General features: G+C 42.9%; 2 protein-coding genes across 2 annotated transcripts in view; both read left to right on the forward strand.

Moving 5' to 3' along the window:
• smc5 (structural maintenance of chromosomes 5) overlaps positions 1-14682 on the forward strand; it is a 29698-nt gene extending 15016 nt beyond the window's left edge. The window contains exons 11-24 of the mRNA XM_029651568.2: positions 494-607; positions 782-876; positions 963-1095; positions 1244-1417; positions 1720-1889; positions 3746-3869; positions 3983-4105; positions 4188-4316; positions 4417-4512; positions 4597-4701; positions 5004-5123; positions 13375-13554; positions 13654-13749; positions 13819-14682. Of these exons, the coding sequence (XP_029507428.1) occupies positions 494-607; positions 782-876; positions 963-1095; positions 1244-1417; positions 1720-1889; positions 3746-3869; positions 3983-4105; positions 4188-4316; positions 4417-4512; positions 4597-4701; positions 5004-5123; positions 13375-13554; positions 13654-13749; positions 13819-13950 (1791 nt within the window). The 3' untranslated portion in view covers positions 13951-14682. The remainder of the gene's footprint in view (positions 1-493; positions 608-781; positions 877-962; positions 1096-1243; positions 1418-1719; positions 1890-3745; positions 3870-3982; positions 4106-4187; positions 4317-4416; positions 4513-4596; positions 4702-5003; positions 5124-13374; positions 13555-13653; positions 13750-13818) is intronic.
• A 282-nt stretch (positions 14683-14964) lies between these two features.
• Positions 14965-22644, forward strand: zfand5b (zinc finger, AN1-type domain 5b). The gene is made up of 6 exons (XM_029651579.2): positions 14965-15122; positions 19885-20057; positions 20192-20297; positions 20478-20575; positions 20716-20844; positions 21017-22644. The coding sequence occupies exons 2-6, from the start codon at positions 19904-19906 to the stop codon at positions 21163-21165; spliced, it is 636 nt and encodes a 211-aa protein (XP_029507439.1). The 5' UTR covers positions 14965-15122; positions 19885-19903; the 3' UTR covers positions 21166-22644.
• The last annotated feature ends 816 nt before the right edge of the window (positions 22645-23460 follow it).

A 23460-nucleotide genomic window follows, 5' to 3' on the forward strand; every position in this document is an offset into this window, starting at 1 on the left:
TAAAATAAGGCCTGTGTTTCATGCAGGCTTAGCCTGGTGTGGTGTTTTGAAAACTGGAAATCTCTCTAGGACAAGGGGACTTGTCCTAATCAATATATTCACCAATATTTACACCCCCCGAAAATGAAATGCTAATGTGTCCATCATAAAGATCTACAAATGCCATGATGAGCTGGACAAGCCTGCCGAATCGAGGCAACTATAAGAATCTCTAGATGAAGTGTTTGTTGGCTAAATGTAGTAATTAATACATTGGCTACATTTCTTTTAAAATTCCCTAGGTGAAAAATGATTGGAACCATTCCCCATTTGACTGCATTTCTTTAAGGGTATTATGACACCTCCAATGTGGGGCTCAATTCCTGTTGCTCTTTTTAATTTTAAATTTAATGAAAAGACAACTTGGTTTGAAGAACAGCATGTATGGCTGATATGTAAACATAATTTGAAAGCCCATATGTAGCCTTTGAAAGAAATGTTCTGCTCTTTTCAGATTAGTGTCCGCAACCCTAACCATGCTAAATACGTGGAGAACCACATTCCATTCAATGACCTGCGAGCCTTTGTCTTCCAGAAGAGGGAAGACATGGAGAAGTTTATGATGGAGGTGAGGTGGACCTGTTGGTAAAGAATAGAAAAAGTAATACTCAGTCATTGCACTAATCTATGATATAGGACTCTTGAGTTTTTAATGTGACCCACCTAACCCGGCCATAGTTATAGGCTCTAATTAAAGTAATAAGTGCGTCAGTAAGAGTTCTGATGATGGATTTGTCCTCAGGTGCGTGACAGCCAGAACCTGAGGGTGAATTCAGTCTTCGCTCCTGAGGAATCCTGCGCCACCCGCGCTCCCTCCCGACCCATCGAGTCTCTGAAGTGAATAGTCTTCTCGTACTGTCCCAAGATGGAATGTAAAGGTATCAACCCTATACCTAACCCTTTTTGTCTTTTCTTGTCTGTAGGCGTTTTGGGTTCTTTGCGTACCTGCGGGAGCTCTTTGATGCTCCAGAAGAGGTTATGAGCTACCTCTGCAACCAGTACAAGGTGCACGATGTTCCTGTGGGAACGGACCAAACCAAAGCCATGATCAAGACGGTACGTTCCATACCCTAGAGTGCCTGAGAGGATTGAGAGTCCTAAATGTCAATGAATTACTTCATTTTCATAGCTTATTTAATTTCTGAACAGATTGGAATCGAAAGTAAGCTGATCCAAACTCTAATCCTTCGACCATATGTCTCAGGTGATTGAGGAGCCCTACCTGAAGGTGCTTTACACAGCTGAGGAGAAGTACTCCCTGAAGAAGTCCTTTTACTCAGGCAAGACCAGTACCAGTAACTCTGCCGTGCGGCCCTCCCAGTACCTCACCTTGGCAGTGGACGCCGAGGAGAAATGCCAGCTGGAGGAGCAGATCAGGGTGAGGCCAGAGACATCTGTCAAGCACCTCCCCCACTTGGATTTTTAAAAAATCCAATAAGTGATGAATTTGAAACGACACCTTTACACTAGCAATAAACTACACTTGGCCTTTTACACCAAAGAGGAACTTTTCAAGAGTTTGACTTAACACCTTAGAGATATCAGACACTCATAGATGCATAATGATGTAAGTTGACATGCATAACCTGCAGTGATGTTGTAGTAATAACCAGATGTTTAGCAAAGCACTGATATAGCACTACAGCTTGGAAATTAAGTGTAACTTTTGGCTATGCATAGACTGCTGAAAAGAGCATGCAGGCCATTGATGTCCAGATGAGCGCCATGCAGGAACGTACTGCCAAGCTGGATCACTGTGACAATGAGCTACGGGCCCAGAAAAAGGGGCTCTCGGAGATGAAGGGTAAAAAGAGACAGTTGGAACAGAAGATCAGTACCAAGCAGGACAGGTGGGTGGCACACACAGGCCGTGTCCGAATACCCATACTTGTGTCCTAAATAGTAGGTTGTTTGGGTATGGGGGGGGGTGTAACATTTAATTAACTTCTTAGGGATGAGATGGATGAAATCCCATTAACGGGATCGTGAAAGTGCAAGGCGCCAAATTCAAAATCTCATAATTCAAATTCTTCAAACATACAAGTGTTATACACCATTTTAAAGGTAGCCTTGTTGTTAATCCCACCACAGTGTCCAATTTCAAAAAGGCTTTACGACGAAAGCATACCATGCGATTATGTTAGGTCAGAGGCTCGTCACAGAAAAACACAGCCATTTTTCCAACCAAAGAGAGGAGTCACAAAAAGCAGAAATAGAGAAAATTAATCACTAACCTTTGATTTTCATCAGATGACACTCATAGGACTTCATGTTACACAATATATGTATGTTTTGTTCGATAAAGTTCATATTTATATCCAAAAATCTGTTTACATTGGCATGTTATGTTCAGTAATGTTTTGCTTCCAAAACATCCGGTGATTTTGCAGAGAGCCACATCAATTTAAAGAAATACTCATCATAAATGTTGATGAAAAGACAAGTGTTATACATGGAATTAAAGATATACTTCTCCTTAATGCAACCGCTGTGTCAGATTTCAAAAAAGCTTTACGGAAAAAGCACACTATGCAATAATCTGAACAGCGCTCAGGCACCAAAACAAGCCATACAGATACCCGCCATGTTGTGGAGTCAACAGAAGTCAGAAATAGCATTATAAATATTCACTTTGGTCTTCATCAGAATGCACTCCCAGGAATCCCAAGTTCCACATGAAATGTTTGTTTTGTTCGATAAAGTCCATTTGTGTCCAAATACCTCCTTTTTGTTTGCGCATTTAGTTCACAAATCCAAATTCATGAGGCGCAGAAACGCTTAGTCCAGACGAAAAGTTTAAAAAAGTTATATTACAGTTCGTAGAAACATGTGAAACGATGTGTAGAATCAATCTTTAGGATGTATTTAACGAATCTTCAATAATGTTTCAACCGGACAATTCCTTTGTCTTTAGCTGCGTTCCTTTTCATTTCTAACTCGTTTTTTTTTAGCTCATGGCATTCTGCCAGACCCCTTAGTCAAACAGCTCTTATTTGCTCCCTCTTCACAGTAGAAGCCTGAAACAAGTTTCTAAAGACTGTTGACATATAGTGGAAGCCTTAGTGTACATTTTGTCCGATTGCACTTCCTATCTTGGATAGGAAAAGACCTAACCTACAAACCTCAGATTTCCCACTTCCTGGTTGGATTCTTTCTCAGGTTTTTGCCTGCCATATGAGTTCTGTTATACTCAGACATCATTCAAACAGTTTCATAAACTTCAGAGTGTTTTCTATCCAAATCTATTAATAATATGCATATCTTAGCTTCTGGGCCTGAGTAGCAGGCAGTTTACTCTGGGCACCTTCATCCAAGCTACTAACATTTAATATACTGAACAAAAATATAAATTCAAACTGTCCAAATTTCAATGATTTGAGTTGCAGTTCATATAAGGAAATCAGTCAATTTAAATAAATGAGGCCCTAATGTATGGATTTCACATGACTGGCAGGTGCACAGCCATGGCTAGGCCTGGGAGAGCGTAGGCCCACTTGGGAGCCAGGCCCAGCCAATCATAATGATTGTTTCAGAATGATGTTTTATTAGACAGATACTCCCAGTTTCATCAGCTGTTGGGTGGCTTGTCTTAGCCAATCCCGCAGGTGAAGAAGCTGGATGTGGAAGTCCTGGGCTGGCGTGGTTACATGTGGTCTGCTGTTGTTTTCTCCTCTCACCCACCATTTCCTCTTGTGTGCGTGTGTAGTCTTCGGCAGATGGAGCAGGGGGGCATTGACCTACAGAAGGCTGAGGAGGAGACCAAGGCCCAGATCTCAGCAGTCAACTCCCAGAAGGTGGCCATTGTGGCTGAGTTCATGGCCCACATGAAGGTACAGTCACAGGTTAATGCTGAAGGCTCCAGATACACAGAACCTGGGTGGTGTATACTGACTGCCTTAAGTCTCTCTCTCTTTATCATTCTCTCTTTTCCCTCCGTCTCTAGCTGAGGGCTAAGTTGAGTATGGAGAAGGTGTACATGGCTCTTGAGACCGTGGGCATGACAGCAGAGAAGACCAAGCTGGAGACTGACTGCAGGGAGGGCTCGGCCGAGCTCAGGGTCCTAGAGGTCAGGTCACGCACTCATACAATTTCACACATTAAGTTGTCATCTGTACTCACTGTGTGTGTGTTTCCTCTTCTCCCCTCAGCAAGCGTGTGCCATGCTGGAGCAACGCAAGGCCCGTCTGTTGGAGATGTGTAAGGGCCTAATGAGGAGGGCCAGGGAGATCTGTAACATGGACCCTGGGGAGAGTGCTGTACCCCCAGACCTACACACGGTCAGTATAGTACTGCACAACTCCACACTGAGTCCTCCATTCATTCTACCAGTTTTAATGCATTCATTAATTTGTGAATTTCTTCATTTGTTTTCTGTAGGCCTTCAGCCAGCTGCCCGACACTATGGATGAGATAGACGCCATGTTGAATGAGGAGAGGTCCAGGGCAGAGTGCTTCACTGGCCTCAGTGAGAATGTAAGTCAGAAGGCTCCTCAAAGCGTGTGCACGTATTGATTCTGCCTCACCATGTAACAAACCCCCCCCCCCCCCCTTCCCCAGGTGGTGGATGAGTACAACAGGAGAGAGCAGGAGATCAAGAACCTGGAGAAAGAACTAGATGAGAAGAGCAATGCCCTGAAAACCTACAGACAAAACATATCAGAGGTACTCTAATGACAGATTAGTGAATCAGTCTGTGCCAATTCTATCATTTCAATGCTTTAAAAAAAATGTCCTTCTGAAAATGCCTAGCAAATCAGTGTTGGATAGTGCATGTTTGAATTCATTATGCCAATTCTGTTGCTAAATGGAACCAAGTGGGGAAGGACTTACCAGAATTTATCCAAAAGAAACTCTTGTTTTTAAAACTTTCCGTTTTGCAATTTTTTGGACTAATGATTACACCCTAGGTTTGATGTCATCTACAGAGATGTTTCCCTCCTGAAGACTTCTCTGTGTGTTGACAGGCAAAGGAGCGCTGGCTGAATCCTCTGAAGCAACTGGTAGAGCAGATCAATGACAAGTTCAGTGATTTCTTCCGCTCCATGCAGTGTGCCGGGGAGGTGGACCTGCATTCAGAGAACGAGGTAAGGCACGCCAAACACCTGCTGTATACTCTGTCTGGACTAAGGGGGAGGTGCCCGAGTGTCGTCTTAGATGTTTGTGGGAGCTCTAGTAGCAGTCACATAGGGTTGTCACCATACCAGTGTTAACTCGAAATGACACAACAACAAGGTTCCAGTTTAACAATGTTTACTAAAACGTATTAGCACACTACATGGTTGCGATTGCACTCAGGCCAGGTTCATCAACAACGAGAACCCTACGCAGGCGCACTAATTACAGAGTGATAGCCCCGTAATAACAGAAATATAGGGATACTTAAAACATCAACTTAACAATCTTCCACTTTTCTTTAAAGACAAAACATCAACAACATAATTAAATGTCCAAGTATTATTCAAGTCCCCCATTACAAATGGGTTGTGTGACAGTTTTTATTTGTATTACTCAAGCTGCCACTTTCCATTACTGAGTGCCTGTAGGAGCACAAGACTGCTGGATGTGCCCTTTTTAGTCAGTCAGCAAGCTGTTTCTTTTATGGTCGACCACAGAATCCACTGGATTCTCTGTTTGTGTAAATTCCTTGATGCGGCTAATCTCAAGACGAAGTCTTTTCTCTGTGACAGACTTGGTTGACTTCACAGCATCAACTAAGGAGTAGTTGTCAGTGACACAAACTACAGGTAGAATGTGCCATTTTTTTCTCACCAGTGGTGAGCTCTGAGAACAGAGTTGCAAGAAAGATCGCATTGTCAATTCCATCCGCAAGAGCAAGTGTTTCTCCAGCCAGTGTGCTTCGGACAACCCTTCTGATTCTTTTTGACTGCCAACGGATGGGTGAGAATCTTCCTCCTTCACCCATTAACACGATTAGATGTCCACCTTGTGTGCCTGCAGTGATGCTTCCCTAGGGCACCTTACAGATGAAGACAACTAGTTTCAGTGTTATCTTTTCCAACATGCTGAAACTTCAAATCAAATGTATTTATATAGCCCTTCGTACATCCGCTGATATCTCAAAGTGCTGTACAGAAACCCAGCCTAAAACCCCAAACAGCAAGCAATGCAGGTGTAGAAGCACGGTGGCTAGGAAAAACTCCCTAGAAAGGCCAAAACCTAGGAAGAAACCTAGAGAGGAACCAGGCTATGTGGGGTGGCCAGTCCTCTTCTGGCTGTGCCGGGTGGAGATTATAACAGAACATGGCCAAGATGTTCAAATGTTCATAAATGACCAGCATGGTCGAATAATAATAAGGCAGAACAGCTGAAACTGGAGCAGCAGCACGGCCAGGTAGTCCTGGGGCATGGTCCTAGGGCTCGGGTCCTCCGAGAGAGAGAAAGAAGGAGAGAATTAGAGAACGCACACTTCGATTCACACAGGACACCGAATAGGACAGGAGAAGTACTCCAGATATAACAAACTGACCCTAGCCCCCCGACACAAACTACTGCAGCATAAATACTGGAGGCTGAGACAGGAGGGGTCAGGAGACACTGTGGCCCCATCTGAGGACACCCCCGGACAGGGCCAAACAGGAAGGATATAACCCCACCCACTTTGCCAAAGCACAGCCCCCACACCACTAGAGGGATATCTTCAACCACCAACTTACCATCCTGAGACAAGGCTGAGTATAGCCCACAAAGATCTCCGCCATAGCACAACCCAAGGGGGGGCGCCAACCCAGACAGGATGACCACATCAGTGAATCAACCCACTCAGGTGACGCACCCCCTCCAGGGACATCATGAGAGAGCCCCAGCAAGCCAGTGACTCAGCCCCTATAATAGGGTTAGAGGCAGAGAATCACAGTGGAAAGAGGGGAACCGGCCAGGCAGAGACGGCAAGGGCGGTTCGTTGCTCCAGAGCCTTTCCGTTCACCTTCCCACTCCTGGGCCAGACAACACTCAATCATATGACCCACTGAAGAGATGTCTTCAGTAAAGACTTAAAGGTTGAGACCGAGTTTGCGTCTGACATGGGTAGGCAGACCGTTCCATAAAAATGGAGCTCTATAGGAGAAAACCCTGCCTCCAGCTATTTGCTAAGAAATTCTAGGGACAATTAGGAGGCCTGCGTCTTGTGACCGTAGCGTACGTGTAGGTATGTACGGCAGGACCAAATCAGAGAGGTAGGAGCAAGCCCATGTAATGCTTTGTAGGTTAGCAGTAAAACCTTGAAATCAGCCCTTGCTTTGACAGGAAGCCAGTGTAGAGGCTAGCACTGGAGTAATATGATCAAATTTTTGGGTTCTAGTCAGGATTCTAGCAGCCGTATTTAGCACTAACTGAAGTTTATTTAGTGCTTTATCCAGGTAGCCGGAAAGTAGAGCATTGCAGGTAGTCTAACCTAGAAGTGACAAAAGCATGGATAAATTTTTCTGTGTCATTTTTGGACAAAGTTTCTGATTTTTGCAATGTTACGTAGATGGAAAAAAGCTGTCCTTGAAATGGTCTTGATATGTTCTTCAAAAGAGAGATCAGGGTCCAGAGTAACGCCGAGGTCCTTCACAGTTTTATTTGAGACGACTGTACAACCATTAAGATTAATTGTCAGATTCAACAGAAGATCTCTTTGTTTCTTGGGACCTAGAACAAGCATCTCTGTTTTGTCCGAGTTTAAAAGTAGAACGTTTGCAGCCATCCACTTCCTCTTTCCGACAGATAAGATCTAAACCAGGCCAGAACTTGTCCATGTAGACCAATTTGGGTTTCCAATCTCCAAAAGAACGTGGTGATCGATGGTATCAAAAGCAGCACTAAGGTCTAGGAGCACGAGGACCGATGCAGAGCCTCGGTCCGATGCCATTAAAATGTAATTTACCACCTTCACAAGTGCAGTCTCAGTGCTATGATGGGGTATAAAACCAGACTGAAGCATTTCGTATACATTGTTTGTCTTCAGGAAGGCAGTGAGTTTCTGCGCAACCACCTTTTCTAAAAAAAAATTAAAAAATGAGAGGAATGGAAGATTCGATATAGGCCGATAGTTTTTTATATTTTCTGGGTCAAGGTTTGGCTTTTTCAAGAGGCTTTATTACTGCCACTTTTAGTGAGTTTGGTACACATCCGGTGGATAGAGAGCTGTTTATTATGTTCAACATAGGAGGGCCAAGCACAGGAAGCAGCTCTTTCAGTAGTTTAGTTGGAATAGGGTCCAGTATGCAGCTTGAAGGTTTAGAGGCCATGATTATTTTCATCGTTGTGTCAAGAGATATAGTACTAAAACACTTGAGCGTCTCTCTTGATCCTAGGTCCTGGGAGAGTTGTGCAGACTCAGGACAACTGAGCTTTGAAGGAATATGCAGATTTAAAGAGGACTCCGTAATTTCCTTTCTAATAATCATAATCTTTTCCTCAAAGAAGTTCATGAATTTATCACTGCTGAAGTGAAAGTAATCCTCTCTTGGGGAATGCTGCTTTTTAGTTAGCTTTGCGACAGTATCAAAAAGGAATTTCGGATTGTTCTTATTTTCCTCAATTAAGTTAGAAAAATAGGATGCTCGAGCAGCAGTAAGGGCTCTTCGGTACTGCATGGTACTGTCTTTCCAAGCTAGTCGGAAGACTTCCAGTTTGGTGTGGCGCCATTTCCGTTCCAATTTTCTGGCAGCTTGCTTCAGAGCTCGGGTATTTTCTGTGTACCAGGGAGCTAGTTTCTTATGACAAATGTTTTTAGGGGTGCAACTGCATCTAGGGTATTGCGCAAGGTTAAATTGAGTTCCTCAGTTAGGTGGTTAACTGATTTTTGTCCTCTGGCGTCCTTGGGTAGACAGAGGGAATCTGGAAGGCCATCAAGGAATCTTTGTGTTGTCTGTGAATTTATAGCACGACTTTTGATGTTCCTTGGTTGGGGTCTGAGCAGATTATTTGTTGCATTTGCAAACGTAATAAAATGGTGGTCCGATAGTCCAGGATTATGAGGAAAAACATTAAGATCCACAACATTTATTCCATGGGACAAAACTAGGTCCAGCGTATGACTGTGACAGTGAGTGGGTCCAGAGACATGTTGGACAAAACCCACTGAGTCGATGATGGCTCCGAAAGCCTTTTGGAGTGGGTCTGTGGACTTTTCCATGTGAATATTAAAGTCACCAAAGATTAGAATATTATCTGCTATGACTACAAGGTCCGATAGGAATTCAGGGAACTCAGTGAGGAACGCTGTATATGGCCCAGGAGGCCTGTAAACAGTAGCTATAAAAAGTGATTGAGTAGGCTGCGTAGATTTCATGACTAGAAGCTCAAAAGACGAAAACGTCATTATTTTTTATTTTTTTGTAAATTGAAATTTGCTATCGTAAATGTTAGCAACACCTCCGCCTTTGCGGGATGCACGGGGATATGGTCACTAGTGTAGCCAGGAGGTGAGGCCTCATTTAACACAGTAAATTCATTAGGCTTAAGCCATGTTTCTGTCAGGCCAATCACATCAAGATTATGATCAGTGATTAGCTCATTGACTATAATTGCCTTTGAAGTAAGGGATCTAACATTAAATAGCCCTATTTTGAGATGTGAGGTATCATGATCACTTTCAATAATGACAGGAATGGAGGTGGTCTTTATCCTAGTGAGATTGCTAAGGCGAACACCGCCATGTTTAGTTTTGCCCAACCTAGGTCGACACGGACACTGTCTCAATGGTGATAGCTGAGCTGACTACACTGACTGCTAGTGGCAGACTCCACTATGCTGGCAGGCTGGCTAACAGCCTGCTGCCTGGCCTGCACCCTATTTCATTATGGAGCTAGAGGAGTTAGAGCCCTGTCTATGTTAGTAGATAAGATGAGAGCACCCCTCCAGCTAGGATGGAGTCTGTCACTCCTCAGCAGGTCAGGCTTGGTCCTGTTTGTGGGTGAGTCCCAGAAAGAGGGCCAATTATCTACAAATTCTATCTTTTGGGAGGGGCAGAAAACAGTTTTCAACCAGCGATTGAGTTGTGAGACTCTGCTGTAGAGCTCATCACTCCCCCTAACTGGGAGGGGGCTAGAGACAATTACTCGATGCCGACACATGAGTTTGAAGTGAAACTTGAGTTACTTGTTGTGATTACAGTTTATGAACAACTTTGTTTGCTTCATGAATGATTTGTACAGTGGTGTGTTGTTGGATGCCAAGTTGCAGCCATCAAACATTACATCAGGTCTACTCTGTCTAGTAACCCATAGAATTTGACCTATCTTTGACCTCAATTGATCAGCTTCAATTCCACAGAGAGGGGAATTCCTTTGTACGGCTCTTGAAGAATCCATGTGGCTAGGTTGAAAATTCTTGATTTAGCTCTCCTGTTATATCAGTATTGTTCCATCAACTGTAATAAACTCTATGCCAACATAACAATTATCATGCTCCTCACGGCCGACCTGGAAAACAGCTTTGAGGTGTGGAATCACAGTTGTAGCAAAGGTCTTTGAGCCACCCCATATGAAGTCATCAACATGACAGGCAAGTACTGCAGTCACATTGCAGTCTTGATCAAGCCAATACAAGACTGCAGGATCCACTTGTGACATGTTTCCACCTGTACTCAGCATTGTTGCCTTGACTTTGTTGTACCGGTAGAGTGATGCATCTGCGAGACCATGCATACACTTTTCTAATTTCCACAATGTTCCTTTGCTCTTAGCTTCAGACGGCGGCCGGATGTGAATGTCCCCTGACAGCTGTTCCCTGCAAAAATGCAGATTTGATATCTATGGAATGACGGTTCCATTTTTTTTCTGGCAGATCACTGTCATCATCATGACTCTGAGGCAAATGTCTAAGTCTTCTGGGAGTTGTTTAGCCGCCAGCTCCTCAAAACCTCTAGCCACTAGCCATGCTTTTGGCACTATTCCAGTTAAGGACTCTTTTAAGGGTACACACCCACCTTGGTGAGACACATTTTTGGCCAATGTCTTTGACACATTTTTGTTCCTCCACTTACTGAGCTCATCAAGCTTAGCTGAGTCAAATGACACATCCTTTGTTTCAAGTACATCATTTTCAATGTCATTCTGTTTTTTGTGTTTTTTTTTCATCCATTGGTTCAATTCTGAGATGATCTACAAGTGACAGGTCAGCTGACCCTGTTGTACCAGAAAGTGTAGCTGGTTCAGAGTACTGCAAGTTGTACCAGTTCTGCTGTTTTCCTTTGGCTTATCCTGCTCGTCCAATGACGGTTGCTGTATGCGGAGTACCACTTTCTCTGTCCATGGATTTAAGTTTGTCCAGTTTTCAGATTGGAACAACCATGTTGTCTTAACACATGTGGCTGTTGAATGTTTTCCTCATTTGAACGCGCAACAATATTACCTGTGGCATGGTTGAAGGTGTCTGCTCCATTTCCTGTGTCAGTTTGTGTCCATATCATTGGATGTGACATCTGGTAGGTTTGTGTCTGTTAATGTGTCCTTTTTGTCATTTTTCATTAGCAGGCTGATTCTCAGCAACAGACCCTCCATCTTGTTGATCGTTTACTTTCCTTGAGTGACGCACCCTGACAATGGTGTCTCACAAATATCACCACACCATCTTGGCCAATGACTACTCCCGGTCCTTTCCACTCTTGACAGTCAACTCGTTTGTTGTACACTCCATGTGCTCTGTGTCCGTCAGAATCTCATTTTTACATGGACTCTGTCTTTTGTCTAAAATGTTTACACAATAGTTGCCTGAGGTAGTAAGTTCAAGGGTCACTGGTTGTTTAAACATCACTGCCTTGTCATTTTTTATTCCTAGTACATCCACTGCCTTCTTGAGGGAAGCTTTACTTAATAGTAAGGGGATATCTGTAGGGACCACCTCTGTTTCAATGTGACACTTAGTCTGACCAATTTTGCTGGTATTTGACTCTCTTGGTAGAATGGACGATTCTCCCATCTCCAAATTTGAAAGCTCTGTAGCTTAGTGTGCCAATCATGTTTTGTACTACTTTCATGTTTAGTTCACTGACATGGCGATCAAGCCATTTTGCACCACACACTATGTGTGTGCACATGTAGTATCAATCACAACAGATCGTAAGGATTCAACTATAAAGATCTCCGTATCAGAAGCAGATTTGTTTGAAAACAGTGTGTTACACTGCTCTCTCTGTTTACATTTTCCTGTTAGTTTAAATTGTTCATTTTTTTAGGACAGTCTTTAACCCAATGGTAAGTGCTTTGACAAATAGCACATTTTGATCTCCTTCCATATTTGTCTAGTGGATTTGTGCCTGGAAATGGCGCCCTCTTCTGGTTGTCTTGAGTATGTGACTTGTTGGTGTCTTTACTCTGCTGCTCAGTGTAATATTCTGTGTCACTCACTTGCATTCCATCTGTTATTGGTGTGACAGACGTCTTTTCACCAAAAATTATTTTTAGTGCCGACTTCATTGACTCAAGTCAGCACAGTACAAGCAGTCAAAGCCAACTGTTTCTCCCTACCATCCAGTCAGGCAGTATCTAGCAACTTGAAAGCGAACACTGCATCCGGGAGAACCATCTCGTACTTGCGCATCCTATTGTACCTCTGTTCAAAATCAATGAGGTAGTCCGTCATTGCAAACAAAATATCTCTAACACACTGTCCGTTTGAATATGCCTCGTAGGCACGGTCTTTCTCTTTAAGAAACACCTAATCCAGTGCTCTAATCAAAGTTTGCATACAGTCATCCTTGTTCAAATCCTCAAGGGATATTTCCAGTTCTGTCTCTCTCGCTCTTCCATCGAGCGATAATACCACAAGTGCTGCCTTTTCCCGTCCAGATTAGTAACCCGTGTCTAGATTCAACGTTCATTTTTATTCTTGTCGAACCGAGGTGGCAATCGAAATGACACAACGACAAGGTTCCAGTTTAACAATGTTTACTAAACCGTATTAGCACACTATGTGGTTGCCATTGCACTCAGGCCAGGTTCATCAACCACAAGACTCCTGCGCAGGTGCACTAATTAACAGAGCGATAGCCCCGTAATAACAGAAATAGAAGGATACTTAACATGAACTTTAACAACCAGTATCGTGATATTCAGGGGTATTGTGGCAAAGAAACAACATGAAGTGGCTTGAATTTCCTGAGGAAAACAGTCCTAATGTTGGAAACAAAAAGCCTTATGTTGTCACCCAGAATCACGTATTTTTTTCCAAGCTATAGCACACAATATTTTACATACAGTAGTTTTTTTTTTTTTTAAGGGCCAAATAGTTTAGTCTCCTTTCTTTCCCTTTTTGCCAAGGAAAATCCAGTATCGTGACAACCCTAAATGTAGTAAGTCTGTCTGTCTTACTGGTGTCTGCTCCCTGCAGGAGGAGTATGATAAATACGGGATCCGTATCCGGGTGAAGTTCCGTAGCAGCACGCAGCTCCACGAGCTCACAGCACACCACCAGAGTGGAGGGGAGCGCAGTGTCTCCACAATGCTCTACCTCATGGCCCTGCAAGAGCTCAACCGCTGTCCCTTCCGAGTGGTGGATGAGATCAACCAGGTATGTAACAGACACCAACTGCTGCCTGCTTAAGTGGTAAAATCACTTGCACATCCAGACTGTATTCACACAGGCTTTGTTTCTTCCTATTCTACCCAGGGTATGGACCCAGTCAATGAAAGGAGAGTCTTTGACATTGTTGTACGGACAGCCTGCAAGGAGACAACCTCCCAGTACTTCTTCATCACACCCAAGGTAAGTGTCACTGCAGAGGTGGTGACTTACTAGTGATTGTTGTGAATTAATGTTTGTGTTTTTCTCCAGCTCCTTCAGAACCTCCAGTATGCAGATGAGATGACTGTCCTGTGTGTCCATAACGGACCTCACATGCTGCCCCCCAACAAGTGGGACGAGAAGGCCTTCACGAGACGCTGCCTCCGCCGCAAGGGCAAATAGTGAAATGACCAGTTCATGATTTTCTGAGCTCTCATTTTTGGTTTGACAGAAAATATTTGTTGACACAATCATTTTTTTTTTTATATACACTGTTTAAATAGATACTTTGTAAATACTGTTCGATATGCATTGTTCAAATGTTATCTTTGAGATTGGAATGACTCCTTTTCGCGGAGTCATTCCAATCTCAAAGATAACATGCTAATTGTAAAGATGCAAGTGCTGTTCTATTTTGGGTTGAGCAAATTAATAGTGGATTAAATGTTCTTGATGTGAAGCAGTCAGCTGGGCATGAGATTTGTTTTTTTTTAATCTAATGGTCTTTGCCTAGTTCTTAGGACATCATCAGTGTGAAATCAACAAGTTTCACCCCCCTTCCCTCCCATTCTATCAATGGTCCTTTGATCAAATTAAAGACCATTGAGGGCAACAAAATACTTTTTCACTCATCACCTCAAAATGTGATCACACAATTGTACTAGAGTTGACAACTTCCGATGCAAATGGACCACGGTGTAACAGAGTACCATTTGATTTGTTTAACCCTTATCTTTAATATTGTAATGTTTCTGTGCTTTTTTTTGTTCAACATGTTCAGAATAATGATCAATGACAGGAGTGATATTCAGTCTGCATAGATGACACTTTTTTATGCTACCCAAGATTACTTCTATTATTTAAGGGTGTTCTAGTAAGCTATTGTGCAAAGTAAACAAGTTATTACTCAAGTGACTTAATTTACTCCTGTTGTGTGTTGTTGGGGCACCATGTCCAAGCCTACGAATGATGACAGTTGTTTGTTTGAGGTGTTTACTACTCAAATTCACAGCTTTCCAAAACATCCGCAATAATTATTCAAAATGGTTACATTGTAGCTAATACTTAGGGTATGTGTTGCATACTGGTTACATATCAGCGACGACCGAAAGTAGGTGCCCCCTACACTCCTGTCTTCCAATCAGAGGGTCGCCATTTTCCATGACGTGTGTTACCACTCGTACTAAAGAAGTCAAAAAAAAAACAGAAGCGGAAAACAGTCAGTAGCTTCTCTAGCGGGCGTACTTTTAGACGGAGCCCTTAGTATCTCAGGAAGGGGAACGGAGAGTCTGCCAGGACTTTTTGTACAGCGAACGACCAACCAACGTTACAGTGTAAAAACACTAGTTCTGACGGTAAGTTAAACTCCTTTACAAAATATTTTCCAGCGAACTAGCTTGCGCGTTATGAAAAGCAAAGTATTGTTGATGTTTAACGAACGTTACTGGCTGTTGAGTGTCTTTGAAAGGGTATCGATAACGGTAGCTAACGAGCTAGTTTTACCGTTAAAATACAACTTACATTTGTTTAACTAGCTATTTAAACCTAGTTTCATTACTTTACGATTACACAATGAGGGTCAATATCTAACTAAATACAGATGTGTACTTTTTTCCCAATAAATGAGGGGTTAAGTTACGCTAGTTAACGTTAGCTGGCTGTTTATTTGGAGGGTCAAACAATTGTATCTTTTTTTAAATTATTTTTATTACACCGCGGAAAACAATTGTTAGCAAGTAGGACTTATCGTCCAAAGGCTTCTCATGAGCCAGCGCCGACCTAAAACGGCAACTATCTGAATCCGTATTCGTCGTCGTTAGCTAAGCTAGCTTGACTGATGTGGATCAACTCGATGCCACCTGCTCAACCTTCGAATATTTTACATGATTAACGTCCCTAAAGTCTGTTTAAATTGACATCCGTTTTATTTGACTGTCGCTACAGATATTTTGGTATACATCAATTACTGGAAGAACTACATTTGTTCATGTTGAATTGACAAAACGGGAACAAAAGGAAAAGACAAAGCGCTAACCTTCGCTAGCTAACGGTAATCGTCGTGATTTGGATGAACCACATTTCACTAGTTATCTTGCTGGATCATAGTAATTACTGCTGTATGATCATTTGTAGTTAGCTGAACATCTATCACGACGTTGTTTGGTAGTACAGTGATGGTAGGCTAACTTAGTTAGATGTCGGAATTACAATCTTCACTAGCTACGTAGCCTAGCGTGACTCAGTGGATTTAAAGAGCAATCGAGGCCTTTATTCTAGCTGTACTGGTATTGCACCGTCTGATTCGTTCCCCGGAACTGTTGTCCCAACTAGCTTGCCAGTCTGTGTGGGGGATTTATTAAATGGATAATGATAGATCCATTGTAGTTTTGTATAACATTGTTAGTTGATTAATGGGGGGGCTCATCGGTATTGCAGACATCAAAATCATATGTGCTAAGAGATGGGACTGTTGGTGTTGGCTTGTAGTGTAGCTACCTAGGAACACACGGGTTATTATATATGTGTAAGGCAAAGCCACCGCTCTTGTCAATACAATTCAAGGCGTGTGTGTGTGGCATTGCAGCTTGTATGTAAACATTTACCATATCTCAGTCAAACCGTGAGCGCCCTCCACACGTTTCTGTAGAAACAAATTACGAACGGACCCGTCTCTCTGTGAGCAGGCGCTACGGTTTGGTGACGTAACCAAACTTTAGTGGGGCTTCCAGGGTTACCTATAAATAGCGTAGCGAGGTCGTGTGGGTGCGCCTTTGAGATCAGCCTGTCACATTGCACCCTTGTGACAGACGAAAGCTAATACCCCGTCCTTGCGAGTTTGGGGCAGCAAAGAGCACTGCAGTCAGCAGGCATACACGTGATGCGGCGATTGAAGTGCCTTTCTGGGGGAAACCTCTGACGCATTTCGCTAGAAAGCGTGGCATGGGCTTGTGAGTCTCCACCCCTGCGCGGCACTCCTCGGTTCCTAGAAGACTGATACAAGTGCCTCAACTTGCTTTTCGTTTTCTTCCATGAACAGACTAGTTGGCTACGGTTACGCTAATGGAAACTGGCTACTTAATTTGGAGTATTTATCAACCTGCCTTAAGACTGTTACTGTACCACTATCCCAGTTGTTTGTAGCTGATCAGAACGCTCTGGGTTGGGGAAAGGTTCACATACCACTCTGTTCATCTCTGGACATGATAGTGAGTGATGCAACCAGAAGGACTGGTTGCTTCTTGCCAATGATTGAACACTGTTTTCACATCCCGCCATCTGTTTAGACCCCTGTCTTGTCTGTTGACGATAACCAGGCAGGCAGCCACACATTTACTGTGATGAACTCACCTGTGGTGCTATCAAGGTTTAAATTCTAACTGGGTCTAAACCCCAACTGATAAACATAGTGCTGAAAGAGTGACTGACAGATGGTGCTGAAATGAATGTTGTAAAAAAATATATATATATATGTATAAATAAAAAAACTACCTACAGACAGCGAGGCTATTAAAACCCTGGGATTATCAAATCTCTGTTTAGGGAACATTCAATGTGCCTCCAAATAAACCCACTGTGAGCGAGTTGAGTTGAACCCGTAGATAGAGGACCCTAGTGCCCAGAAGCCTGCTTTAGCATGGGCAGCGCCATTGAGGACTTTCACCATTTTAAGTAGTTAAAGAAACCTTCCATAACTACAGATTGCGGTAAATCGCCATCCTTTACTTAATAAGGGTTGGGCGATACTACAATGTAATTGGAGATCAACAATGTTTGACGTCGTGATGTGATGGAAGCAAGTAGAATTTTTAACAAGACGCTAGTTTAGCTTGTTTTAACTTGGCTGGCACAGCTGGAGTCGGGCAGCACTCATCAGGAAACATACCAAAAGACCTACCTATTCTTATTTGCCATAGTCTATTTTAATGAATGTATATGGTGCCAAAAGCTGTGCAGAATGTCTGAACATTTCTCTCACCTCTTCAATGTCGGATGATCATGGGCCTTTTGCAGCGGACTCTCTCCATTGTCTGGCTTGTTTTAAAAGCTTACTTTCCCTTTTCCCCCCCAATCATCATTCTATTTGAATGTGACCTGTTGGCTTAAACATTTTTTTAAATATTTTTTTTTTTAAACTTTATTTTACTAGGCAAGTCAGTTAAGAACAAATTCTTATTTACAATGACGGCCTAGGAACAGTGGGTTAAATGCCTGTTCAGGGGCAGAACAACCTTGTCAGCTTGGAGGTTTGAACTTGCAACCTTCCGGTTACTAGTCCAACGCTCTAACCACTAGGCCGCCCTGCTGCCCCATATAGCCTACTCTTTCATGACCAACCTTCAAATGAATGTAAGAAGCCATTAACTGAGTCTCTCAGTTTTATGTTTGTGAATAGCCTAAATAAAAACATGGTACAAGTAGTATTGACAGAGCGAGAACCATCTAGTACAAAATGGATTAATCAAATGAGAAGTTTAAGCAAACATATGCATTTCTGGCCTTCACCTGACCAAAGCTTTAGGATAAACTAATTGTGTGCTGCTGGAAAATCCCTCCTTGCAAACCAAACAGTCAATTATATAGGCCTACACCAGGCTGTCAATAGCACTTCCAGTGCACGTTACTTGTACATGTTAAACATATAAACAAATGTTTATAATATTGTTGAAGGGTTTATTCATAGCCTTGAATTGAGCAAAGGGCATTGCATAAGCTTCTACAGCAGCGCTTTCGATAAGTGGCAATAAAACCCTTCTGCCTATTATTTTAGCCATATCTTACAAAAAGGTTTCTGACAAGGAACACAAGCATTTTATATTTTTCTGGCTTTAACCACCTAGAGTCGATTGACGCACCGGTGCGGACTACCAAATTCTCTGAAATTACATTGGCGGCAGCTTATGGTAGAGAAATGGACATTCAATTCTCTGGCAACAGCTCTGGTTGACATTCCTGCAGTCAGCATCCCAATTGCCCGTTCCCTCAACTTGAGACATCGGTGGCATTGTGTTGTGACACAACTGCACATTTTAGTGTGGCCTTTAATTGTCCCCAGCAAAAGGTGCACCTGTGTAATGATCATGCTGTTTAATCAGCATCTTGATATGCCACACCTGTCAAGTGGATGGATTATCTTGAAACAAGGGACCAACACTTTACATGTTGCATTTTATATTTTTGTTCAGTGTGTCTCTGTCTAGAACTTTCTTGTATCTCCTAGATGTAAGCTAAACATTTAAACCTGGTTTCTTATGATTTGTTTTTGACTGTTTTGCCATTTATGAATGTGTCATTCGATGCATTTCTCTGGGCTATAGTAGTAGGCCAAATTCAATATTTTATTTATACCCAAAGGGGTCCTAAAAATCGAATTGCCAAACGATCCATAATATGACAATCTTAAAACAATAATTAATAGTTTGATTGGGTAGTGTTGAGTGAGTCTGAGCTCATCACGCAGTTCTCTTCTCGGCTAGCTTTTCGGAGAACACACCATTGATAGCTCGACGGACACCAAATGCTATGTCAGTGTTGGCCTTTTCCTGCTTCAGAGAATTGTTTGTAACATTGAGATTGTGGCCGAAACAGTTCAGCCATGGCCATTCCAACAAGTGTTAGCGCCATTATCAGTTGTGATGCAGGATTCCAGACATCGCCCAACCCTACTTTATATCTGTTCAAACAAGACTCTAGGTGGCAGTGTGCATGCACCCTTTCAGGTTGTTTGCCAACTTAGTCTTAGTAGTGGTCGTAGTAGTAGTCTTAGTTCAAAGTCAAAAGGAAGATGGCCTCACTGGCGACGCTGTGCTCTGACGCCGTAATGGGACAATGGTTGGGTATCTATGGTTACCTGAATTAAGGGGCAGGGATTTTTTTTAATGGTGGCAAGCAGCTCAATGCTGCAGTGATTACAGGACTGTCCTGAGAATGCTGGAGTAGGCATGTTGCTTCTTAGGTTGTGGGTTCAGTATCTTCTATTGGCAGAGGTCACATTAGCGTTCAGAAATCTGCATTTTCAAAACTCAAAACCATAACTTTTGACCAGTGTTTTATATTGAAAGTGTTATTTAAAAAATGTATTCCCATTTTCTAAGGAATCTCTATTTTAATTATGTCCAGGACAATTCAATCAGCAAAGATGGCACAGGAGACCAATCAGAGCCAAGCGCCCATGCTTTGTGCCACCGGCTGTGGTTTCTTTGGAAACCCCAGGACCAGTGGCATGTGCTCTGTCTGCTATAAGGACCACCTGACCAGACAGAACAATGGAGTGAGCCCCCTGAGTGCAATGGGTAAGATCTGCCTTTCCTCCATAATTGGTTTTGTTCATCTTTATCTGTTTGAGAAGCAGATGCCTTACAACGCCATGTTTTTGCAGTCAGTGCATTTTCTCTTTGTTAATCTAATCATGTATTGTTTCATTTAGGTGGCAGTGTGTCCAGTAGCCCCACAATGGAGACCTCGACCATCCAGAGAATTGAGGCATCCTTGAATAATGCTGCTGCTGCTGAAGCGGAGGCCGAAGCTGCCAGGTGAGGGTCTGTTGCTACTCTGAAATGACCATGGAAACCATTCTTTAAGACCAAGTATCACCAAATGACTCACTTCTCTCGCACCATGTTTGTTATATTGTTACATCTGAATGAGATTGCTAGTATGAAGTGGATGATTATTTTTAGCCTATAGCACCTGTTCTCTTTCTCTCACTGTAGTGGGGCAGCAGCTCTTCCTGTTACCCAACAGATGACCGAGATGAGCATTTCCTGTGAAGAGGAAGGAGCGTCGCCTAAAGCAGAGCTTGCAGAACCTGGTGCGTGTCTGATTCATATGGGTGTTCAGTGCCTCATTGGGTGGGGGTCACGTGAGTGGTTACAGGCCTGTGATGGGAGGTGGTTGTGAATAGTCTCTGGGCTCTGTTGTTTTGATGTCTTATTTTTCTGGTCTTTCCAGTGGTCACTCAGCCCACCGCCTCAGCTTCCCCTCCTAGTGCTGCCGGCAGTGATGAATCCAAATCACCCGACTCTGCCAAACCGAAAAAGAACAGGTGCTTCATGTGCCGCAAGAAGGTTGGCCTTACAGGTGAGGACAAACAATCCAGTACTGCCTAACATTGTTGCTTATTCAGTCAGACCTCAGTCAAGACTATGGCTTATGTGCCTCTCTATGATTGTGTATAGGATACACTGCGCAGAGGTGATATGAGCTGGGTCTATTAGTGTGACTGACTCACTGTGCCTTTTTGCTCTGTCAGGTTTTGACTGCCGCTGTGGGAACCTGTTCTGTGGACTCCACCGTTATTCAGACAAGCACAACTGCCCGTATGACTACAAAGCCGATGCCGCCGCCAAGATCCGCAAGGAGAACCCTGTAGTGGTGGCTGACAAGATCCAGAGAATATAAGACCTTCTCTCACTTTGACCTTGAACACTTGGAGTGATTGGCAAAAAAAGGACTCGCGCTTGACCTGCGTTCTAAAGGACTAGTTTTTTTTTTTTTTTTTTTACAGTATGGGGGGAATCCAGTTATCTGCAATGCATGAACGATCACATTTTTCTTCTGTTTTCTGTCTGAGCTTACGATTTTACAAAAAATTAAAGACAAAAGAAGAACAAAAAAAAAAATCAGCAGACTAGGACACTCTTTTTCCAGGGACGCCTGGACCTGGCTTAATTCTTAGTGTTTTTTGGGAATCTGATTGTTGTCAAGTAGGCGGTCTGATGTGTTGTGGTTGTCATGAGTTTACTACTTTGACTCTGTATTTATGAGATTTTTCTGAGGAGAGGGGGGACTTTGTAGCCTATGAGACTGTTACAGCCCCGACCGGATCAGTCCATTTATATGTACTACCAGACATGTTTGTGTCTGTGCTGTATGGGGCCTCAATTCAGGGGAGACCCCCAAGCACATTCTCTATTGTGAGATCAGATGTGAAGAAGTGACTTTAACAAATGAAGTCTTTTATTTTTTTTATCACCTAAAGAACAACCTGTTCAAGATGCTTATGAAATGATCATCCAGTATGAATGGTGAAAGCGGCACTGACACTTGGAGGATGGATGTGTTCTGTTCCAGCCCTATAGGTTCTCATCAGATTCATCTGAATCAAACAGAATATCAGTGTACTCATACAAGCCTGCTCCACTGGTTCATTCTTCCTGCAATGTGTGCTGCACTAAAAACCATTGCTTAGGTTTACTTGTATCCGTTAAAGATGGGGTTTCTAAAAAGTATTTAGGTCTGATGCTGTGATGTAATGTGTATTTGAAGGGGAAACTTGGCGCTGCCTTTGTCTGGCTGGATGGGAGACTGGCGGAAGACCGTTCACTTCCTGCAATTGAGATCGGGTCATGTGACCCCAAACTGTTGTCATGTGACAGTGCTGATGCACATTCTGTGATCTTATTTGAGGATATGGGATGTTTTGCTTGGGTTGTTGTATCAATGACAAATAGCCTAAATTAACCAGATTGCTGAGGTTGGAAGGGTTAGGTCCACTAATCTTTTGATCAATATTTCCCAGAAAATGTGTGATATATTTCTGATTTATATTGTGTAGTGCAAATCACATGCTATGTATTAAACACATGTCTAATGTATGCCATTTGATGGATGGATGGATGGTGGCTGAGTATTGTGTGCAAGTACCTGTGTTCCTCAGTAGTCAGAACTGATCCAGTGGACTTTTTTTTTTGTGTCTGGCTGCTCAGCTCTAGTCTCTCGGTAGGGCTGTGAGATTTCACCTTTTTCATTTTAACCCTTTTTAGTTATGCAAGTTTGTACAAACCATCTTTATATTTATGTACCGCACATATAATCTTGTTACCCAACATTACAGCAAAATTGTACCATGTAAATAAAATTATGTACAGAGATATAGAATCATGTACTCTGTGGCAATTTATTTCACTGATCGTGGCTTGAGAGTTACCTGTCTAACAGAACGCAGGGTGTTCTTTTAACTTCCTGTTGAATTGAGGGAAAGCTCGTTTGTTTTGAGTCTCAACTGTTCTATTGAAAAAGTTACTAGCTAGCTACCTTTTTTGGGGTCCTGCGATGCGGTTTGTGTCAGCAGCGGTCTCAGCAACTAACTGTCCATGGATCCTGCCAATCAAGGATCTGGGGAACTGCTTGGCATAGCAGCTGGCCTAGCTGCCTATCAAGCTAGAGGGGTTTTCTTGACTTGAATGCCGCCTGCGACGGGATTATCCCTTGTAGCTGGGATAACTGATTGTCCCGGGTTTGTGTCTGTCTAGATCCCTGCTGTTTCAATCTTCCTTGTGACCTGCCCTTTCTGGAACTGCGAGGAGTAACAACGTAGCCTGCGTTGCTACTATGACAAAGACCAAAGCCAGTGGGAGTACAGTTGAGGACTGTGATGTCTATCACCGGTGAGTGATCTTTTAAACTAACAAAAATTGTTCTACAATCAGTTGTTACAACAAGAAAATGGCTTCAAGTGTTGTCTAAATACTGGTGGATTCAACTAATAAAATAATGAACTACCTGAGGGGTACAGGACCCGAAGAGCAGTTTGCAGTTCTCCCAGGGTCAGCTCGATGAGTTTAAACAAAACTGCAAGGTGACAGCAATCTAAGTCATTGAGAGAGGACATTTCTGTATGTGAATCCATGATTACAATGACTGAGAAATCAGATTCTCGAGGGACAATCAAGGTGGAACAACATTGTTGGGGAA

This window comes from Oncorhynchus nerka, linkage group LG4 (assembly GCF_034236695.1).
Source record: "Oncorhynchus nerka isolate Pitt River linkage group LG4, Oner_Uvic_2.0, whole genome shotgun sequence".
Taxonomy (NCBI): domain Eukaryota; kingdom Metazoa; phylum Chordata; class Actinopteri; order Salmoniformes; family Salmonidae; genus Oncorhynchus; species Oncorhynchus nerka.